Here is a 23,404-nt window from a genome sequence, read left to right on the forward strand (position 1 = left end):
GGCAGTGGACATCAGGAACTGACATTAGATGTCCAACACAGGTTCCTTACCACCTCCTTCCACAACTCCATCACTATTGCATGACATTAAGACCGTACAGAAATACTACAGTCAGTGTAATGCTTTGTTCCACCCCACCTTAATAACTTCATGCAGTACTGAAATATACCGTATTTATGGCTGAATGCAGTACTGTAAGGTTTATGGTCACAAAGCAACCACAGTTTAGAAGAGCAGGACAATAAAAACAAAAAAAAAGGTATTTAAGTAGCTAGAAAAGGTCATAGTTTCAGAAGTGTCCCAGTCACTATGGGCATGTCTAAGCTTGACCCTTTCTATAAACTGCGAGGATCCCTGCTAAGTGATCTGTAGTGTAATCTACTACTGTAAAGGCATCTGACTTGGTACTGCATGACATTTTAATATTTTACTGGTTGCCTTTTATCACAAACACCACTATCTACCCTAAATAGATGTTTGCTTGTTCTTTATATTTTGAAGTGTCAAAAACCCCCCAAACAAGTATTTACTAAATTTTTTTTTGACAAGTTTTTTTTTTATACATTTCAAACTGTAAATGCAGAAACTGAGAAGAGTTCAGGGCCTCGTTGCAACCTTTACTCTGAAATACTATGGAGCAAAAAACTCCAAAAATGTTGAGACTTACAAAATTGTGTTGCACTATTTTATAATCAGACACTACATGAACAATTCTCTACAATGACAGAGAGTTGTTGCCATAAATCAATTCCTCCATCAGGTTTGCATTTTAAAGTTCACATGATAAAAATACAGACAATGTGTATTATAGTTCATATTAATACAAAATATAAATATATATACACATATACACACATGTGACTTCATTCCTACCCTCTGTAGTTTTTTCAATGGTTTTATGTAATGACTTGCTTTTAAATAGAAAATGACATGAGGTCCACCAGCGAACACTTACAACAGATCTACAGTTTTATTCATGTGAACAGTCCCCCCCTCAATAGACTTCAATAGATTTATAAATGCACCAGGGCTTAAATTTATGGCTGTTCAAATTAAGGTAGTTTTATTTTGAAAGACTAAATTGTTTATTTTTACCCCCTCCCCAATTTACAGCAGTTGCATAAAATTAACTTAAAAATATTCTTTATCAGTAGTGATACTAAAAAAAATTATTCCCACTCACATACCTATCTGAAAACTTAGCTATTTTATAGTAAACTCTTTAAAGTTAATGCAAGTCCTGTCCCTTTTGTTAAGTGTTTTAAAACAGCATGTTTGAGGTTCCCCCCCTTCCCCCCTGCAAGATTTTCCACCCATAGAAGCATTCAACCTTTAGCATTCAATTTACAGATAATGCGGTTACAAATAAAACTGAGATATAAGCTTGTTTTCAAATATTTCTTACTTTCCAAGTAAAAATTAGTTTCAGTAATTGCTAGACTACTCTATATTGTTGCCAAGTTAATCAGCTCTATTTTCCCACATACAGCATCTGAAGGGATAATTGCTTTGTATGTACACAAAGAGACTCTGATCCAAACACTTCTTCAACGTACAGGGATGCATCCAAGACTCACTGATGTTATATCAAAGAATCTCAAGCGTATGCCACAGAATGAAGTATCAATTTATATTCTGCCTCCTATTGCTAATAAAGATTGGGCACATCCCCGAAAGCTCTCCCCATTTGGGATTGATGTATTGGCATGCCTTTAGAAAGTAACTTTTTAGACCAGAGCAAATCTCAGTTCAAACTGTACAAGATTACAGGTTTAATTTCAACATTTTGCATTCATTTTACAGGTGATGTGAAAGTCAAAAGTTCTTGTTAGGCAGAGAGAAGGGACGAACAACCAAATTCAAAGTACTAACAAGTAAAACAAACCCAGAGGCATTTAATGAATTAAATTGATTAATTGAAGATTAATTTAATTAATTGAAAAAAGGATGTACAGTGAGAAGAGGAATTAAGATTTTGTACTGTTTTGCTGAATCTGCTTTTTGCTTGACAAAGACAAGAAAAATCAAGAAATTGCCACTCTTTAATAATGTCAGCAATACAATCTCAGCACAAAAACATTAAATAATTCAGACAGAAGAAAAAACAGAACGTATTTGGAATACTGATTCACTAAGACTTGTTAAAATTACATCGGAAAACTGATATGAAGAAAGAGAATCTCAAAAAATTAGTCTGGAACAAAGGCCAAGAGGTTTCCTTATCCAAGCTCCTTCCCCAGGGAAAGGTCACCTATTTGCCAGCATCCCTTACCAAGCCACTGCAGGTAGCCTGCAGCTGGCCCGGACTTTTACAGTATTTCAGGTAACAACAACAGTCAGGGTGCATTTGAGCTTGCAACAAAAGCCAAGGATGAAGTGGCCCAGGGTCAGAGCGACCGTGGTGCCAGCGGTACGGACCATTTCTGGCATTAGACTGCTTTAGTGCCAGAGACCCTGCAGCTCCCAGGCAGCCTGTCCAGGGCATAACTACCGCAATAGAGGTTCTCCTCCAAACTAATCCATAGTCCTCTTCTTGGGAAGATCATAAGTTCTCCACTTGGACAGGAGAAATAGTAATACACTTAATACTGCAGTTAACTTTGTTTCAAGTTCTGTTTGGTTCCAGTTTTACCATCTCTAGAATCCAAATAGAGTGAAAGACAGCTGAAAAAGAAGTATTTATTTCTTAACTATTTGTTGTTTTCTGAGAACACGGGGGCTGACGATGTAGAAAATCCCCATTCTAACAGACTAATCTAGCTTCCCTCCATTTTCTTCCTTCCTCATTCTTCCCCCCTCCTTGGGGAATCAAAGTTTTATTCATTATTTGCTCTTTATTTGGTCCGGATCTTTGTCCGAGTGTGATGCCCAAACTCTAAAACGATATTACATGGGATGCTTCATCAATGCTGAGGAGAGTTGAAGCACTGTCATGCACCATCTACTCAGTTCCTTCTTTTACCTATTTGTGCAGCAAGTTTTCTGACCAAAATGCTCTACTTTGCACCTATTTCCTATTTACCACAGTACTTGTTTCTAATTTTAAAGACAACTTCAGGAAATAACGCTACCCTCTGAAGTTATTGCACCTCTCCTACTATGGAATTAATTGCAAATTTAGTAAATGCACTCCATCCAGCTCCTTCATAAAATATTTGATCCATGCTAAAACTGGGTCAGCTACCATCGGAAGCCTAATGTGTTCTGCCAGAACCACACATCAAAAACTGTTCAGAAGAAAAAAAAAAAAAGCAGTCCTCAGTTTTAATTGCATATTGTACAAGTTGATTACAGTTGCCAAAGCAATTAGAAACTGTGACTACTGTAGTGCCACGTAATTGTTAAAGCAAACATCTGCTGATCTGAAGTCTGTGCTTACTGTATGTGATACCTCATCTTTGAACACTGTTTGTTAGCATAGGCTCTTCAGTGAAAGTCTGAACAGTGTTTGCTGCCCTAAACCCCACACCTGTACAATTCCTTCCTCCACCCTCCTTCTAAATTCCACAACAACATTAAATCCCTGTTATTACTTTCTATACTGCCCTCACTTCTCCTTCCCACCTCCCTCTGGGTACTTCTCCCAGTTCCCCCGGCTAACAGGGACGGGAGAGACCAGGACTCCCAGCAAGGAACATACCGACTTGCCAGACGGTGTTGTGGTGGCTGCCCAGAAGCCCAAATTTAAAAAGGTAAATGTAGGATTCATATGCAGGTATTTGTTTTGCTGGAGGCATTATTGATGGTCTCTCTATTGCTCAGTATTATATTTTGGTTTTCTTTCCCAAAACTTCTTACATCTGAATGCTGAACCCCCTCTGCTCAACATATTTGAGGGTGGTAAAGGTTTCAAAAGCAATCGGCAGAAGGATGGGAAAAAGACAAAATATAATCATAAGAGCGATCCTGCTGAGAAGTATCCAAGTAACCATCCTGATCCGATTTTAAACTAGGAATGAGAATTCAGTGAGGGGGTACTACCCGTGCATTAAAAACAGAATCCATCTTTCACTGTGAAGTATTTCCCTACCACATGAAATACATTAGGAAAAAGTTGTGTTGTCAAAGGTACAGTTAAGGTCACCGTATATAGTACTAGTTTGTTCCCCTCACACAAACACTGGCATAGTTTAGCTGTCTGGCAATATACTGTGTTTTCCACAAAATTCCACCCTCAGAGTAAGGAGCATGCAGTAAGCAGTTCTGGAGCAAAGATTTACATATTTGCTATATACTAATACATTGCTGTGGTTCCACATGATTGCATGGAACTCTAACTTTGCTCTGAAGACCTACTTTTTATTTTTATAATGGTATTACCTATAGCAATTATCACTGCAGTTTCTGACCATTTAAAGATACTTAGGATTTTTTAAAAAGATGAGAAAAATGAGGCACAAAAATAAGCAAGGTGAAAAATCTCCATTAAACAAATCTGCCTTAGTCTACTTACTGAAGTACTAAAAAAGTGTCTGAATCACTGAAACATGGTTTAAAAGAAAATGGTTTAACAGTTCTTATATGCTTCCCCTTACCTTGAGTAACAACAGTTTGTTCAGAACATAAAAACTCAGGGAAACTTGAGCAAAGCATACGCCTGCCTATTAAATAATGCTTTCTAGTGGTTGTTTTCTTTTGCAGTATCAAAATATTAAGAGCAAGCTGTACTGTTTCTGTCCACATGAATTTATTACAAGGTCATGCAACCAATCCATCTCTCAAGTAATTTTTCCTTCTCTGCTCAACTAAACCAGAGCAATGCCATTCACTTAGGATGAGAGGACCTAAGAAACTACCACCTTTTCAGACCCTGCTTTCGATCCACATTAGTAAATTCTATTTCATTTAAAATAAGAAAGCAAAATTGCATTTAAAATATGTTTCTTAACCTATCATTTAAATTTGAAAGCTTCCCAAACATTAAGCACCTGAACATTAATATTGGAATATTTAATCTAATAGTCCTATTTTGCTTACTCTCTTCCAGCATCCTTTCTTTTCTTCTTTCTACTTATTGCTCATCTGTGAGGCTTTGAAACAGAGATGTCATCTTCCACAAGTTTTTACCGTGCACTGCACATCCAGATTGCAGTCACGGCTATAACCTTTAGACATTATGATAATGCAAACAGTCTCTACAAAAGCAACTTGCTGGAGAATGGCATTAGGAGACACTAACAGCAGAAAAGCGTGATGAGCTGCTCAGTAGTATTCAAGCCTCCTCATGTCAGAATTGTTTCAGAACTGTTCAAGTATTAAAGCAATGTTAAAACATTACATTCTGTGGATAATAAGCAGGAACAAACTGGTTATTATCTTACATCAGAATCCTGTTGACAGGCAACAAGTGTTGTCTCAACCAGCCACAAGATGGAAGATAGCTGAAGCTGGAGAGACCTCTTCATTGAAAGAAAACCTTCAACCATTATTCACAACTTCAAAAAAAAACACAACCAAAATTCCCACCGTGCTTTAATAAATGAACTAAGTTAAAAGTACAGTCACCAAATTTTCAATTCTCTCTCATCTGAGCTTTGCATTGTTGCCTTTGCAGTGCAAGGCATCTAATTGTTTTTTTGCCTGCTGTAGATACATAGCAACCACCTACCAATAAGTTTCATGACATTGCTGAAATCCCCTCTAGGCAGGAAAAAAAATAAAAAAAAAAAAATAGCCCCACTTGAAGGGTTTTATTTTAGAATGTGGGTTGTGGTGTGGTTGTTTGGGTTTTTTTGCTGTTCTGGTTTTCATCTGTTTTGGTGGGGGGTTTTTTGGTGTTTTGTTTTGTTTTAAAGAGAATTCTGCCTGCTACCTACTCATACAACACATAAAACGCTGAAGTAAAGCAATTAACTTTTCAAAAAGCATAACGCTATGAACACTACCTATTTATGCTGTCACTTTTTTTTTTTTTTTTTTACAGATATTGGGAAAAAATACATACCCACAATCTGGAGCTGGGCACCATCTACAATCGGGATCTGCAACCAGCCACCGCCTAAGCATAAACTCTTCGTATTTTTCCATCAAGATGTCATCATTTAATATCAAACGAATGTCATGAGGATTAAATCGTTCTGAGCATTCTGGACAGCTAATATTAACTCTGCTCTCGGAGATTTCTATCCGGAGATACTGACGCAAGCAATCCACACAAGATCTATGGTGACAAGTCATTATCTCCGGGAACCTGTCCTTGGAGTGCCGCAAAAGGCACAAGGGGCATTCCATGAAGTCTCCACTTGGTTTGCTGCTAGAGGTTGTTCCGTTATCAGAAGAGGTACATGTGGAGAAAATTGAGTTCTTGTCCGTACACATTTCTGAATGAATACTTTCAATACTTGCAATTCCATCAACACCTCCATTTAAATCCCTAGACTTGCGTTTTGTGTCTTTTTTTCTCCGAAAAAGAGAGCCCAATGAAATTCTTCTTTTCTTTGGTGCCTTTTTAACTGATGGCAAGCTCACAGAGGAAGCAGAAGACTGGAGGTCCCGATCAGAGCCCATTTGCCGATGTAAACTCATGTCTAGGTCACTCATCAGAAATGGGTTAAATTTCATATACAACCCTAATCATTTTTAAGGATCAAAATAACAGAGTCAGAGGATACAGGCATAGCATTATGTAATCCAGTTTGAGAGTCTTCATGCAGAAAATTCACATGTATCCACTTCCAGCAAATTCTTCAGAGGAATTCCCTATATTAGGAGGAAAGATGAAAAAAAGAGATAGATTAGAATCACATCCATCACTTTTGGTTCTGAAAGAGCACAGCACTCTAATGACCTGTTATTCATACTACTACCATCTTCTCCTCACCATCTGACCAAATATTTCTGTCAGCTTTTTCTATCCTTTACATCCTTCTCATCTTAACAAGCCTGAAATTTCCCCGTGGTCAAGTAATATCTTTGTTACACTTAAGTAGTGCTGAGAACAGCATCTTCACTCCCCTGCTCCCTAAGGCGGTGGTGTGTTTGTGTGCACACATGTGCAGAAACTACCATATTGCAAGGTGACAACTAAGTAAATGTATACCACGTTCTTCTATAAAGCACAGTAACAGACTTACAGCATTGGAAACTTTTCCATTTTCTCTACTTTATATTTTCCACACATGCGATATGTACAAACCCATTATAGTTAATTAAAAGAAATGAGAGATTTATTTGTGTGTTTTGAATCCACTTAGACTGCCAGCAGAAATTAAGTCACTGTAGCTAAACAACTCAAGATACTCTCAAAACCTAAGGGTTCTCAGAGAAGTATGCAGATGCATATTTATAATGTAAGGCACCTGAATATTTCAGGAAGCAGAGCTGCAGAGTGAGTGACAGCCAACACCATCTTGTCCTTCAACTTCCATATCGCAATTCAAGCAGAGGCTAGACTTAAGCTGATGACATTTGGATTTTTCATCATGCTGGTTTTTATTAAAAAAAAAAAAAAAGCCCCTAAACACTGATTCCCAACACACATCAAGCTTCAATTATTCCCTACGTACAAGATGATGGCAAGGATTTCCTTCTGTTCCTTGTTGCTTAACTGACTGGCTCCAAGAGGAGAGAGAAAGGCAGGCCTTTCCTATTTTCCTCCAACAGAGAAGGCTACTACAAGAAGTGACAGATCACCTCCAACCGAAATCACTAACTTTCCCCAAACGTGCAAATATTCCCACTTCTTATAAGCTTGATTGTACAAGAGGAATTTTTCTAATTCTCAGTGAACTGTTTCTGTAATAGAAGAATGAGAAGGCATTTCTTATGTGACATCAGTGTTGCATGTCTGGATGCAACTATTGCTGGCACCGTTTCTTTCCTCAGTGTTTCCCAACTTACCTCCCAGAAAGAAGTGCACTGGGTTTCTATGATTTTACCGTAGGACGACAAAATCAGTATCAGAAATGGATACTAAAAATAAGTCAAAAGGTAGAAACAAAGGAATGTAGAGGGCTACTGATGATGATACAAAAATATAATCTCTAACTTATACATCTTGGTACGGAGAAGACTAAGGGAGGCAAAAAACCCCAACATTGCCTGAGGTGAATGCCTCTATTTACCAGAGCCCAGGCAGTCTGCACACCAGCTAGAGACCGGCTGAAAAACAACCATGCGCTGTATGTCTCTGGGACAGGATCTGCGAGATGACTGGGTCAAGAGTAGGAAGTTTCAGAGGAAGACTGACCAGCAGCGGAAACAGGAATCCCTCTCCGAAGAGGAAACACAGAAATAGCCCCCGGGCTGCCCAGCTGGCCCCAGCAATGCCTGCAGCAAACGCACTGCTGTGCTCTCTTCAGACTGCTGTAGCTTGATATTATATACGTACTAGCAGGGAGCCAAGTCAACACTATTTTTCCTACCGTGCAGTGCAGTAGTACCTCAGAAGAATACTACCTTCCTCAAGTGTAAGAATTTAAAAGAGAAAAAAAAAACCAATAAAAAACTCAACCAAAAATCCCCTCACACCTCTTGGTTTTGCTAAGAAGAGGTCTTACATTTTTGGGTCTTACTTTTTTCTTAGGAAAAATTTGAAAGCCACTATATTCTATTTTTTCAAATGCTGAATTATTATTACTTTTTTCTCTTCCCTCCCTGCCCCAGGAAAATCTTAGCTCTGTAGAACACTATGCAAAAATTCTTATTTTATTCCCAGGGTCTGTCTAAAACAAAGCATATTTCAAGAACATAACATACTCTTCCTTCCCTCCTAAGGGAACATTTTCAGCCTAAAATCTACTCAAAAGGAATCTTGGATGCTTTACCTGCTTCTGTTCCCAAAACAAATTCAATGGTTTTACAGCCGCTGTTTCTCATTAAATGAACTAATACATTCCCTTTATCTAAAGAAAAAAGGTGAAGCTGAAAGACAGCTCAACAACGATGACAGAAGGGAATATCCCTCTCTCTAGGATCTTGGCATGATGTTATACCATAGATACATGCAGTTGGTAGACAGTAATATACTACAGATAAACAAATCCTATAGCCTATAGCTGACAATAAATTAAGACTGTATGTCTAGAAGTGCAAGGATAACCTTGAAAGCATTATCATAACTACATACTTACTAATATTTGTATGTTCACACAGATACTACCAGGACAGTGGAAAGTGCCATCCTCCCCAAACCAGAAGAATCCATGCACAACATGAACAGCAACCAAAGCACTCATTTCAGGCAAGAAGGTGTTTTTTTAAAAAATAAATAAAAAGTAGGAAGTAAACACAGTAACACAGCCAAGCCTATGACTACAATCCTTCCCCTCCTCCCTTTCTCTGGAGAGGAAAGAATGCGTATTACAGCATTTTTGCCAGTTCCAACAGATGTACAAAATCAAGAAATAGCAGCTCTGGTGATGAACCAGTTGTACTTTTTTTTTTTAAATAAACAAAGATTCTCCCATGCTCTAAAGAAAGAGACCAGTAATGTCCCATAGTTTTATTTGCCTAATGGGATCTGATAAGCAGTCTCTCAGAAATAGCAGATTGCTCTTCTAAAGAAAGTGGTTAAACTTTGACAGGATTTTTGAATAGAGAAGTTGCCAGTTATTTCAGACAATCATCAATTATGCTCTCTAGATTTAAATGCATAAAGCTAGTTTTAAAAGCCATACTCTTCCTTATATAGTAATTTTGGATTGCCATTTTAGTGACGTTCAAAGATGACTTTGCTGAACCGAAGAGATTCTGCAGATGATTTATTACAGGAAAAAAAAATGAAGACAAATGTTAAAAAGCTAATAATGATCAGAGCTGTATAAAATCATAAAAGCCTTACTAGCGCAATCTGGAGCACTAGCCAGTTCTCATGTTGCCCAACCCAACAGAGCATCTGCATGTTTTTGCTGACAAAAAGAAGGAAAAAATATGTGATTCTGTACAGCCAGAGAACACAACGCCTGTATTATTCCAGTAACAATGAGTCCCCAGGAAGGAGATATGGTGTGTGAAAAATGAAGCTCTGAAATCAAAAGACTTAAAATGAGCTGAGACACACGATTATGGTAATAATAATGAACAATCTGATTTTGAGAGGCAGCATTCATTGCGAGTCCTGCACCACTCTCACTGACCAGTATAAGTTTTGTCAACATACAGAAGAAACAAATACGGGCAACAGCGAAGGGATAGAAAAACCACACATGGAGTGTAACTCCTAAAAATGTAAGTTCACCACTGTCCTCAACATTTCCTCAAAAGCACTTACCGACCATGTTTCTGGCTTCCCGCCATGCCTAAAGCCCTACCACAAACCCAAATTCCAGCCGTGCTTCGCATTCTGCTCGTGCCACAGACTACCACAAAACACCAGTTACCACAGCACAAACACACCTTGTCATCTGAAGATTTCCAAAAGCACAAATGACATTTACAGACAAACTCACGTAGAGCTCAGTACTTAACTGCTATCTGTTCTTTCAGTAATCCTTCCTAAACTGTTTTCTGGGGAAACCTAACTATCATGCAGTCAAGTTCCTTCTGTAATTCTTTTTGCCCATGCCACTTTAAGTAAATGCTATTGCTGACCATATAATGGAAGGGGAGAGAAAGGAAATCGGAATAACCTTGCAAAGGGAGAAGTTTTCATCTCGGAGATGACCGGGGTGAAAAATATCTTCTACTATGGCTCTCCATGACATAACCTCTGCTTGTCTCATCTTACCAATTTCAATGGTTTTAGGAAAAGCACTCGGGCAGCTGAGTATAACCCTACCAATTTTGCAAGAAAAGAGTGATATAAAGCCAGCTGCTGCAGGAGACTAACTCCCTTGTGCTCCCAACTGTCCTCCAAACACACCAGAGGCACAAGCTCAACATGCTACCCGCTCTTCCGTTCCCCATTCAGCCCGGTGCACAGGAGCAGCAAACGATGCAGTCTGCCATCAGCACATGCAGCTTCACACACACTTGCAAAATGAAGGCAGGCTTAAACATTTGTGTAGGAAAGGAGAAAAACCACCATAAACACAGATGTAGCTACATCCTCCCTAAACATTCCCTCGAGTCGTTGGTGCTTAAATGGCAAATTTAGACTTTTCCTTTGCAAATGAACACTTCATTTTAGGCATTTGCTCCTCCTGGCAATTTAACCAAGCACTGACTTTGTGTTAGCGTACTGAAAGCTACTTCTTGATTAAAACTGACTTCTGACAGCTTCCTTCTCTGATATCTGTAACTCCCAACATCTATACTCTGTAGCTGCTCTCTGAGATGCACTGCTCCAGCTTAAAGAGAGCTGTTACAAAAAAATCCCACACCCGAGCTTAAAGTTCATCCACTGAAAATGCATCACGGATCTGAAACACATTTCTGTCTCCCTCTTCCAACAAGCATCTCCTGCCAATCACACAGCATCCTGGAATTTCTAAGCTTTGATATTCTCAACACAGAGGTATCTCTAAACACCTAAAGGAGGCACAAAAACCATGTTTTGCTTTTCATTTACTCCACGGTGTAAGAACTGTAAAAATAGTGGAATAAAACATAAAACAGAAAGACCTGAAAGCTTAAGCTACTAAATACCAATGCACAGGATTTTTAAACAGCAATCAACTTTCTTGTTTCAGTAGGTATTCTTTAAATATCAACTCATTCCACAATAGTTTTAAAATTGGGGGGGAAAAACCCAAACACTTTTGCCTGAGGATCTCCAAAAGAATATATCCCTACTCGCTTTACACATCACTTATGTTCAACTAAAAATCTGGCATCACTAAGAGTTAAAATAGTGAGGAACAGTCTGAACAAGCTTAACAATTTTTACAGCTACCTGCCTCTGTAGCACCATGTCCCATTAAAAAACCCCACCATACTTGCATCAATGCAGGTGGTGTCAGAGCAGGAGAGGACTGTTACTTGGTTTAATCACAGATGATTTAGTACAAGCAGAACCAACACTTTGGAACTTGGAAGTAAACAAATGGAAATTATGTCGAAACAACAAAGGTTCTGGCACAACCTTTATATGCACTAAACTGAAAAATAAAATCCTTCAATGGTAACATAATGCAGCATAGGTGAAATGCTTAATTGCTGCAATTAGCAGAATGCACTTAAGACTCCTTCAATGCATTTCCCCTCAAAAACTAAAATTAAGATTAGTAACATTTTCCATTTAATGTTTAGAAGACTGTAAAGACATTTAAATCTAATTTGTGTGGGGTTTTTTTGATGTCTTCTAATGTTGATTTCTAATAAAGGTGAAATTAAAGGGTTGATACTATTTGGATTAAACTGAAAAATTAATTCTATAAAAGAAAGTTAGGAAATTTGTATTATAAGATTTCTCAAGCTTTTAAAACAAACCCAGACCTACAGATACTGATCAAACATTTACAGTTATTTGTCAGAGTATGCCAGGATGCAAAAATGTAAAGTCAAAGTGACTTAAATAATTAATTTAACTCAAACTGAGCTGTGTACAACTACTTTAAAAATATACTCATGTAAGTTTTACTTCATTATGGCTTTTCTCTTTTGAAAAAGAGGGCACCAGTATGGTAGTTTACATTTTACAAAATTAATCTAAGCTAAAAGTAATTCTTATCTTTCAGACACTTTCACAGGAAGATATCTTTGCATTCCTGTCCTGCTTTGCAAATACTTCTTTTAAAGCATGAAGACTAGTCCTTATGGAAGTTACCAGAGTTGTTTCTACTACAAGTAAATCTTATTCAGAGTGAAAATCACTTAATCATTTAGTTAATTAGGCTCTCATTTCTTTATGCTTACAACAGACTACTGATAGTTGCAGAGACCATTATTTCAAAACTAGGACTCCCAAATCCACAACTGAGCAAAGAGATTTTTAAAAGTCTTCTGCCATGTCAAGTCTCAAACTTTACACATCATCTTTAAATGACAGAACACCACCTTCAGTGAAACAATTTCACTCTTAACTTATGCAAATTCAAAAGACTGGGAGTTGAGCTGCCAGCAAGTACTGTACCAAGCATTCAGTCACTAATTTCACATTGGAGCTTGCAGCAGGCTCAGTGAAGGTGCTGACAAGATCTGGGACATGCCCGTATCAGCACAGAACTGATAAGGAGAACAGAGTAGAGCCCTCATCCCTAAATTGAAAGGAAGTTAAACCCTCAGAGACAAGCCAGCTTGACACACATAGGCCATTAGGCCAGTACTAAGTGAGAAACAAGGGATCTTCCAGGAGCAGAAGGACTTGCTCTAATGTATGGGAATTTCTATAATGCAGTCAGTTTACTCTAGGAAAGTCTTCTAATAATTAGGATTAATTTAGAGACACTAAGTAATGCCTTGTAAAAATTAAATAATAGACTAGACACCAAAAGCAGACAATAGGTTAGAGCTATTCCCTCATCACATGCAAGCCCTTCTTTTCAGCGGTTAATCTGCACCTCAGCGAGGATTTTCACTAAAGCAAGAACAAGTCTGCTATTTATTTGTAAATTATCTTTCAACAACATTAAAGCAAAACATTATGGTTTCTCTCATCAACTTTATGTCCAGATTATTACTTTGTATTCTAAATCACGTTACAAAAAACCCCTGATATTCACAGACACTATTATGCAAGAATGCACTTGTGAGGCAGATACTTTAACTTGTTAAAAATCTACATACAGCACTATTACTATGTCCAAGTTTAAGGAAAAATAATTGACACAGGACTTTATGCTGATTGCACTTTATCTGGAAAGTCTATTTTCACTTACAGAACAACACAATATTGTTTGTAAAACAATGAAGCAAACAGACAGACTATGAATCCGCTTGGGCTCAAAGCCTGAGACAGTCAAACTGACCATGCATTAAAATCAAAAGATTGACCGTATTTAAAATACACAGAAGTCTGCAGAGTATACACTGCAGAACTGCCAAAAGTTAACCGATATACAATGTTCTATTTCAAAATTCACAATGGTATGTAGCACATGACAAACCAATGCCGACATCCAGAAAAGTCTTAACAGCTTATTAAAAAAAAAAAAGAGTTATGTTTCTTCCTTAGAAACGTATGTGCAATACATCCTGTATCATGTGTCCATGACAGCTGCTATTAGGAAAGGAAGTCTCGCAAGCTGCTCAACTCATTCTGAAAGTTACTGAACAACTCACTGCCAACTCCAGCAAAACTGTTCCTCTTGCAGATAACGTTTGTCAAGAAGAGAGTGCACTTAAAGCACCTCCTCTCAGTCTGGTTGGGTTTTGTTGTTTTTTACATCACCATCTCTTCAAACCCCAAAGGAACACACCACAATCAAAACTGCTTGGAAGAGAAACATCTTTTCCTCCACAATTCAAATGTTTAGTAAAAGATTTCATCAGCGCTCTCATAAGCAAAGTCAGACATGGTAAGTTGGAGCTTCTCATAAGGGCCCACATTGTACTTTTGCTAGCAAATGGCTAACAGGCAAGAACTCCTTAAATTCTAAAGAAGTTAATTTTCCAAACCAGCAGCACTAAATCTGAGTATATTGAGTGCAACGGTTGACCAAAGCTAAGAACTCAGTGGAGAGATGCCTTCTATTTGTGAATCTCCAGGCTTACATCTGTTGCAAATAACAGGATCAATTTTCCCTTATCTAACTGAGCAGAGCCATCTTAGTTCAACCATGCATTTGCTGGCCGTGTCGAAGACTTATCCTCTGTACACTGTGGTGCATTGCTGTAAGCAAATGGACACCAAACTCAGCCAACAGAAACCAAAGTCTTGGAAACACTGAGGGGAAAAAAAAGAAGGAAAACAAAGCATCACCAGAACATTTAACTATTTTAATCCTTTAATCACTAAAATCCCCAGGCTAGAACAATTTTTTTTCTTGCATAAGTGATGGGAACGTATTCTCTGTGCAACGATGGGCATGTATTTTCCATTCTGAATATTGTGGAGATATTTATTTATATATATACTGAAGTAATGTTCTAAATCATCTGACTAGTCGGTGGTCTAGAAAGTGGAAGCAACGCCAAGGGATTAAAAACTGCACAAACTGCCCATGCACCAAAAAAAGAGTTTTACTCTAACTGTATTAACACTTTCATTTAAACTAAGCACTTTTTCTGACCACCAGCTGAAAAGAAAATTAGCCTCTATGAACGAATCATTCACAGATTGACAAATGACTGTTTGACCTTCCCAAGACAAATAAAAATTCCCATAAACCTAAAATCTTCCCCATCCATAAAGTAGAAATATACTGTAAATCCTGCTTTTAAAATCCTTATCATTTATAAGAGCAGTCAATATAAAAGAGCTAAGGAACTTAATTCTGAATTTTGTCTTCTGAGAATGCTTATATGGTATAAACAGATGCAGATACTTCATCAATGCAGTCTTAACAAAAGCATAAATGAAACAAAGTAAATTATCTGGCAACAGCAATAGCAAAAAAATCCCAAAGAAATTTTTCAAGAGTTTTTTTATTTAGTTCTACATTTATTTTAGTTGAAAGCAAGTATTCCCCACTTTTACTCTTTAAAACTACTGCTGAATGATACCTCAGAATTTCCTGCAGCTACTTTTTATTCTAAACTTTAAGTTGCAAATAATCGGAGTAAATATATACACCACTGAAATAATATCAGAAAGCTTTGTTTCCTGCAGTGTCACCAGTCCTGCGAGTGGAAAACATTGCAACACTCCTGAATGCTGAGATCATTCCTACAGAAAAACTGCTCCAAAATGAAAATAACCAAGACTCACAAACTTCCAGAATACACAGATGTAATTTCAGTTCTGTAATTTTGCCCAATCAAACAGTAATGGCTACATACTGAATTCTGACAAGCTTTTGTTCTCCAGCAGGCTTTAAAGTTTACCCTACTATAAAAACAAATCAAATAATATGTACCAAGATATAAGGTGGGACAAATATCGTAGTAAAGGAATATGAATCTAAGAGCAGGAGTTCCAGAGAGAGCACATAGGCAGAATTTTAACAGTATACCATAGAAATAGCAGCTTGGGGGGATACATAAGAGGTAACAAATCTCAGTTCCCAGCTCCCATTGATTTTTAAATTCAGCAAGAGCCAGGAGTTTCTGTCTTGCACTGAGGAAAGGTACTGACCACCTGACTGGCAGCATCTTCCAGCTCTGCTTTTTCTCTAGTGTAACAACCTCTATTTTCAGGGCAGGGGAGGAAAAAACCAAAACAACAACAAAATGTGCACTTGTCTTGAAATAGCTTTGCCTCAAGAGGTGCTGGAAACTACTAATGGATTACTTTTTAATCCTCCAGTGTTATTTTACCAGTTTTAACAAAACTGAAATACAGATATACTTTGGATAAAACTTTAGTTCATAAGTAACTAAAAGAAAGCGAGTTAATGAGAGTTTTGAATTCTTCCAGTGAGATCAAGTTAGGCTGTATTACCTTACCATGGGATGGGGTTAGAACTTGGTCACGGTTTCTGAAAGCCCCTGCGACAACTCACAGCAATTTACTAAGCCACTGTAAACTGACAGCATTGCAGCCCTTGAGAACTGCGTAGCTACTGTGCACGGGTCTTGTTTGATCTAAGTCTCTTTAGAGAGAAACTATAATTTTGGTAAATATAATTCAATATGAAACTTTCAGAAAAAACTTGGGTGACTCAGGGAATAATCCAAGCCAGTGTATTCTAGCAGCAGCAAGTCAAGGACAGAGACAGGAACTACGACAGGGTTTTCTGAATTCTGTTATGGCTAATGCTGTAACTGCTGAAACTGCCCTCGGGTCAGATACAAAGTTACACCAGCATTAACTAACCATATCTGTTCACTCAAAAAGCAGGATTAGTGCAAAACCTAGTATAACATGTCCAATTCTACTGCTGCCTGGCCTATGAATTTATTCTGCCAGTATGCTAACTGAAAAATCCTACGTGGATGTACATCAAATCATCAAGTCCGTTTTTTTTTAATGATAACCCTAGTTAAACTGTTGCAATTTCAAATACAGACCAGGATCAAAAAAAAAAAAAAAGAACAAAAAAATGAGAGAAAGAGACAAAAACAAAGACAGGGAAAGGTCTAGCCAGGGAAACAAAAATACTCCATCCTGCCAGGAACACTGCCTCTAGCTTCCAGACAGGAAACACTCACTGCCTCCAGAAAAACCATTGGCGTCAGGAAATGGCAGAAGTACCACAAAACTTATCTCACAGCTGAACCTAATGTAGAACGAAAGGAGAACATTAGAAAAGGAAGGTAAAGACAAACTGACTAGCCATCAAGCACAGAGATCTCTGCTTATGAATACATGACGTGAAAAGTTCAATCCTACGGATGCTTCTTTGGGGTAAAGAATTAGTGGAAAGGATTCTTCCAGTTCCACTGAAAAGAAATAAATTTAAAAAACAGGCTGAAAAGACAGAGCCCATTCAGCATAGACAGAGCGAAAGAAGGGGAATGATCTAGCAGCCTTTAAGACAGACAGACTCCACTAGCATTATAACTAGTATAGACACTAGTTAAAAAGCATAAAGCAAGAAAAAGCTGAACGTTTGTCATTAAAAGTGCAACCAATGCTGTACCTATGCTGGACATACAATATATGCCAACAGGAGGAGTTATTCTGCCAGCACAGTTATTCCACCTACAACAACATCATATACTATGCCAAAAAATATGCCCTGTCAGCACACAGCAGGATTTAGCCAGGCTGATGCGAGTTTTTCCAAACATTTTTCACTGACAGCAATGCAGTGTAACCGTAACAGACTGAGGACTAAGCAGAGTTTCTCTATGCAAAAAACCTGCTTTTTCAAATGGCTAGAAAAGTTAGTACAAAAACACCCACTCGTGGCTTTAAAGACTTACTCTTGTGAAACTTACTTAGTCCTCACTGCCTCGTCAATGGCATCCAAGCAAGAAGCAACATGGGGGAGTTTGTCAATCCCCTGCAAGCCACCACGCATTAGCCAGTGGCCCTACAGTCCTGCACATCAGGCGATAACTCCAGGTCACACGGTGCTGATGAAACCTTGGCAATGCTGTGACATTCTGGATTGTCAGAACGCTTCACAACAAACAAAAAATACTGAAAGGTTCTCTGCTGTGCTTAATACATTTAACAGCACAATACAAAGTCAGGAAAAAATGCATGGGACCTACAGCGATTTTGCTCTGCCAGCTGAGGAGTGCCGCAACAGTGCTTAGCGGCACACTCAGGGAGCGACTGCCGGAAAGGAGAAAAGTAAGCGTGGGTCAAGAGGTATTTGGACTATTTAATTTACTCCATGACTTTTAAATTAGCAAGTTACACCTCCATCGCCAGGCCTCACAAGACAGAGAGTAATTGTGAAATACAAATCCCCTGTCCTCCTGCTTTCGAGGAGGGATTACAAAGCCTTTTCCCCTAACGCTTTCCCCCTCTACTCACTCCCCCCACATTTACACATGCAAACTCACGTGTTCTTTCTAACACTTGTTTAAATACAATTTGTTGGATGTTACTTTTTTGCTCCACACAGCATCATCTTAAACAGCTCTTTCTACACAATTATGGAAACATCATTAGTTAAGTCCCTTTGTGTGACAGACTGTGACACATCATCCATTTCATACAATTACAGGCACAAAAGAAAAAATGAAGCAAGCATAATGCAATTCCTAGAAAAGCTACTGTGCTTATTTTCTCCATTATTTAGAACAGCTAAACACTTTCTAATTATAGTCTCTAAACAAACCTGTGTTATTTCAGGTTCTGAGGTAAAACCCTACTTTGTGGTTTTTAAATAGTAACACTGGTATATGCCTTCAACTATAACCTTTTTACTAAAACTTTTTAAAAAAACCCAACACCTTAAGTCAGATTTAAAAGCTTCCTAGACCACAGAAACAGTGAATTAGTACAGAAGATGCTGCCTCAGGCCAAGAGTACTTGTTAGGCTAACCCAGAGATACAGTCTTCAAATGTCAGGATGACTTCTTCCTTTAAAAAGCGGAGTAAATAATTTGTAAACACTACAAAAGCTTCTTGTTTATTTTTTAAATCAGCTGCAGTCCTCCAGCTTGACTTTGAATCCTGTCACAGTGACACCCACAGTTCTGCCCTGATGGACTTAAATATAGCTCTCCTGAGCTGTTTGCATCCAGATAAATCTTAGATGAAGTATCTGAAATTGAATCTAACACACAGGCTTTCATATTTATTTCCAAGGCAAAGATATATGTTTAATCAGCAATAACTAAAGTCAATCATCTATAAAATAAAATACTACTTTTCTGGCAGATCATGAATTCACACTGTGTCTTTAAGCCCCTGCCTTCTTTCTAATTGCGAGTTAACCATTATGAATTTCAAGTTGCAGTAGATGATTACCAATTTCTTTTCCTTTTGCTTAACTAAACCTAGTGTAAACACTGGAAAAAATTCCTTGAGCAATACATGTAATTTGCTTCTTAAAAATATCTTCTCTTAGAACACCAGCAAAGAAATGTTAACTGTAATCCCGGTTTAAAGAGCTAAAAGCAATATCCTGCAAGCCAGGAGCACAAATATTTACAAAATAAAATGAAATGTCTCTAGTAAACAAAGGGGACAATATATAGTTTGTCAAGTACATTTTCTACCCACAGAAGATATATACACCGAGTAGCAAGCTGCAAACACCATGCACAGTGATCCCCATTCCCCCCCACCCGGCTCCAAACTGAGTTTGAATTCCAGCCTGCCGTTATCCACACCAACCAGAGCGACTGAATGTGCGCAATGCAAAACCTCACCCCAACATCGCTGACGTCAAAGTTTTCTTGCCAACAGATGCTTTGGAAGTAGTTACATAGCACAATGGAGAGACTTAATGTAACTCAGAGGTTGGATCCCTGAATCGGAAAACAAATGCAGAAGAGCAAGAAGAGGGGGAGGACAAATTCCATTTTTCAGTCCGAGACTACAGCTGTACCGGGCACAGTCTCTCCGTGTGACTGGCTCGTTTTCCAGGCTTAAGGTGAATTCTCGCTATCAACCAGAGCCAGGAAGAGAACAAAGCGGCGGGGGGGAGAGCCGAAGAGGTCAGCTAAAGCAGCCAGGAGAGAGGCAGTGATCAGAGAGCAGGCAAGGCAGAGGAACAGTGTGCTGCCCTGCCTGTGTCCTCCCGGCCAGGCAGAGCGCTCGGCAGGGAACCAGCACAAGCCCTCAGCACACCTTGTCCCTTCGGGCCAGGCAGCCTGACCCAGACAGAATAAGGGCAGACAGCAGCGCATTTGTCTTCTTTTCCATTTTCAAAAACAAAGCAGATGCCTCAAGTAAGAAACAGTCATTTGAATTATTCTAAAAGCAGAAACTGGAGCCAAAGCTAACAGTTTGTATACTCTGCAGATCACTTAAGACTAAGGGATTCCTGAAACTGCCTGCAGACACCGTGTCCACGATGGTGGCAGAATACCTCACGCTGGCTGTCTGGGAATGAACAATAACACTAAAAATATCTCAAAAATTAACTCAAAAGCCTCCTCTAGTCACTCAGCTTTTTACAGCTACCAGGGGCCACCGCTGCTTCAACCCAACACCAATAACGTTCTGAATTTTTACTCAGAAGGGTAGCGTTCACTCTCAGCAAAACACATGCAGACACGAAGGCACGTTCACAAGTATGACAGCTCATGTCACAGATCCTCAAATTCGAGCCTGTATGCAAAAGGACACTTGCAGTCACCTCACTGCACAAGGACCTTGTGAGCCGTCTTTATGTCTTACTCTCAGCTACCCCCATACATTTATAATAAAAGGCCCCTCACAGAATTCTATCAGAGCTTCTGCCTGACATATTGCACGCGCTACATGAAACAGAAGAACCCTCACAGATGACAGCAGTAGCTGAAACAGATTTAAAACATAGATTTTACAAACCTGCACACGAACATTCAAGGATAACAACATTTAGCTTCCACAGCCACTGACAACATCACTCTGTTCTTGAATGAAAATCAGCTCCTGGGAGAAAAAATGAGCGTCTGACAGAGAAACCAGACAAACCAGAGATGATGTTGACATTTAAACAAAAAGTAAACCCAAAGAGCTTCAAGTTTCATACTCAAAGGGCCACGTCTGCCTCTAGATAACCTGGTGACACTATCAAATATTACCCGGAGTGAAGTGCAGTTTGCTAAGAGATCCTGTTCCAACTCAGTGGACTGTGATCTGGACAAACCTGTATTTGCGTTTGCCATCTCCCAGCAAGATCAATACAAAAATACCTGGACACGATGCCAGCTGCTCTTTGGGAAGTCCAGCTATCACAGTTTCCTTCCCCTCAGCTGTAAGGATCACTACCTAGGTATAAACCCCAGGCTCCAGTCTCAACCCAGACCTTTCCGCTGGCTATTGAAACAAATTCAAAAAATGCGGTATGTTTTCTCAGGGGGGAGAGGAGGAGGAAACAGCCAGGGTAAACAAACTCCAAAACTATTTAAGGTTTCAAGAATGGAGTATTATCACCAGCTCCATTCTTCAGGCAGCACAGAACTGCCTACAGCAAAGGTGAAACACATCTGTGCAAGAGATTTATTTTTTTTCCCAAGTCTGCTTTGTAATGTTGGGCAAAACTTCTACAGAATGAAAAAATAGCCTTGTTGACTGTTCCGTATTCCATTTGAAATGTACTTCTCTAACCTTGTTACGCTGCAATACGCGTGTGGTTTCCTTGCTACAGCTAGCATGAGACAAATGAATCATACACTGTAACAGTGCCAAAACAGAGAATAAAACAGGCCCAATCAGTGTTATTGAGGAATGAAAGTCCCCTGCAAAAACCTCAGCTGCACATCTGTTTCCACTGTAGGATTAACTTTTTCAATGTTTTTGAAGTTTAACAACTTTACCTGAAAAAGAAGGCATATAAAAATGTCAAAAAAGTTCTAGCAGTTTAGAATTGAGACATTCTAATCAGATCATTAACATAGGTAAGTTGTTAAAATGGGAATTTTATGATTTAATAGTTATTTAGAAGCTTCAAGTCTGTGATTCAAGAGTAGATACTTCCACAAATTTTATTTACAAAAACTGTAACTAAAAAGTTATTCAGAAATTAATCCTTAAGTACTTTTAGATGCTTTTTCCTTCCTTTTTTCTAAAGTCTTTCTCCTGCTCATATCTTTTAAGTAGGATCACCACTACCAATAAAGGTGTTCCTGCCAGTTCCCTTTCTGCCCTTATTTCTGACCTTTCTGACCTGCAATCCCACAGTTAAGCGCTCACCCTCAAATCATTCTGCCAATTGAAAGCTACCAAATACTGAAGGAACAAATAAATGATTCCTGACTCAAAGTTGCATGCAACTACAGAAGTACTCTGCTGCAACTTTTAGCCAGTATTATTAAAGAATCCTCCTTGGAAGAGCAAAACTGTTGTCACCCAGCAAAAGAAAATCATCACCTTGTAGCTATCACGGTTGTAAAACCGAGAGCTGTGCAATGCAATGTAAGAAAGCAGAAAGGACAAGGCACATTCAAAAGAATTCTAACATCAAAACAGGTAGAGAATATAAATAATGCAAATAAATTAGAATAACAATCTGACAAGTCAACTCGCATGTCACAACACTATGTCCGAAAAGGAATTGTTCCGTCTCACATCTCAAGACTGTCATTATTTACTTATACTAGCAGGCTTTAACTCAAACTGAAGTGTATGCTGAGGGCAGCCTTTTTAAATAACTGCTGGTCAGGCTGACATTGTTCCATACTGGGAAGATAACAGCTACATTCAAAAAGATACTGCTTTGTTTAAATTTTGATATAACTGGAGTAGTTTATATGTGCCCACGCTTCCCCATTAGAGAGGTTACAGCAGCTTCAGCAACATTTGCAGCTTTTCAATGGAATAGTAAAGAGTTTGTGTCAGAAACAACTAGCAAGTTATTAAAACTTAACAGTTTTCCCTGTCTGGGTACAATCCCTCTCCTTTCTATTTAATGTCCTCCAACTGTACAGTTATAGAGTCAGCTCTGGAACCACAATCCTAGAGGAGTCTGCGCTGCTGAGACAGAAGGGGGAAGAGGAAAAGGAGAAAGAAGAAATATGAAATGGGTGGAACAAAAGATAAGCTATCAGAGAAGCTGTAAGTCTCTACAACTGGCACATTGATGCAACATTGGTTATTCACTAATTTCACCTCACCAGTAACACTGTCGCATACAAATTACTGAGAGAAGGGAAAGACGTGACACAAATTGTTCTCAGGACAGGTTTTTTGTTTGTTTGCTTTGATATCTAAGTTGAGCCACAAAATGTAAGTGCTTCAGACCAACTATGTTTTGAATTAAATATAATAAAAACCTGAATGCCTGGTTTCATAATGTGAAGTATGAAACAATCATATTTATAGAAGATACTGTCAGTTCCAAGCATTGTATACACATACAGTCGTATACTCCTAAAAAGACGAATTCTTTGTTGCTTACTTGATGATCGTGGCCCCAGTCAAAATTAATAG

General features: G+C 38.6%; 1 protein-coding gene across 1 annotated transcript in view; it reads right to left on the minus strand.

The window, feature by feature from the left end:
• The window catches only part of RNF19A (ring finger protein 19A, RBR E3 ubiquitin protein ligase), a 57,535-nt gene that overhangs the window by 15,210 nt on the left and 18,921 nt on the right, over window positions 1-23,404 (minus strand). The window contains exon 3 of the mRNA XM_074145097.1: window positions 5,945-6,699. Within this exon, the coding sequence (XP_074001198.1) occupies window positions 5,945-6,561 (617 nt within the window). The 5' untranslated portion in view covers window positions 6,562-6,699. The remainder of the gene's footprint in view (window positions 1-5,944; window positions 6,700-23,404) is intronic.

The sequence above is a fragment of the Numenius arquata genome, chromosome 3 (assembly GCF_964106895.1).
Source record: "Numenius arquata chromosome 3, bNumArq3.hap1.1, whole genome shotgun sequence".
Taxonomy (NCBI): domain Eukaryota; kingdom Metazoa; phylum Chordata; class Aves; order Charadriiformes; family Scolopacidae; genus Numenius; species Numenius arquata.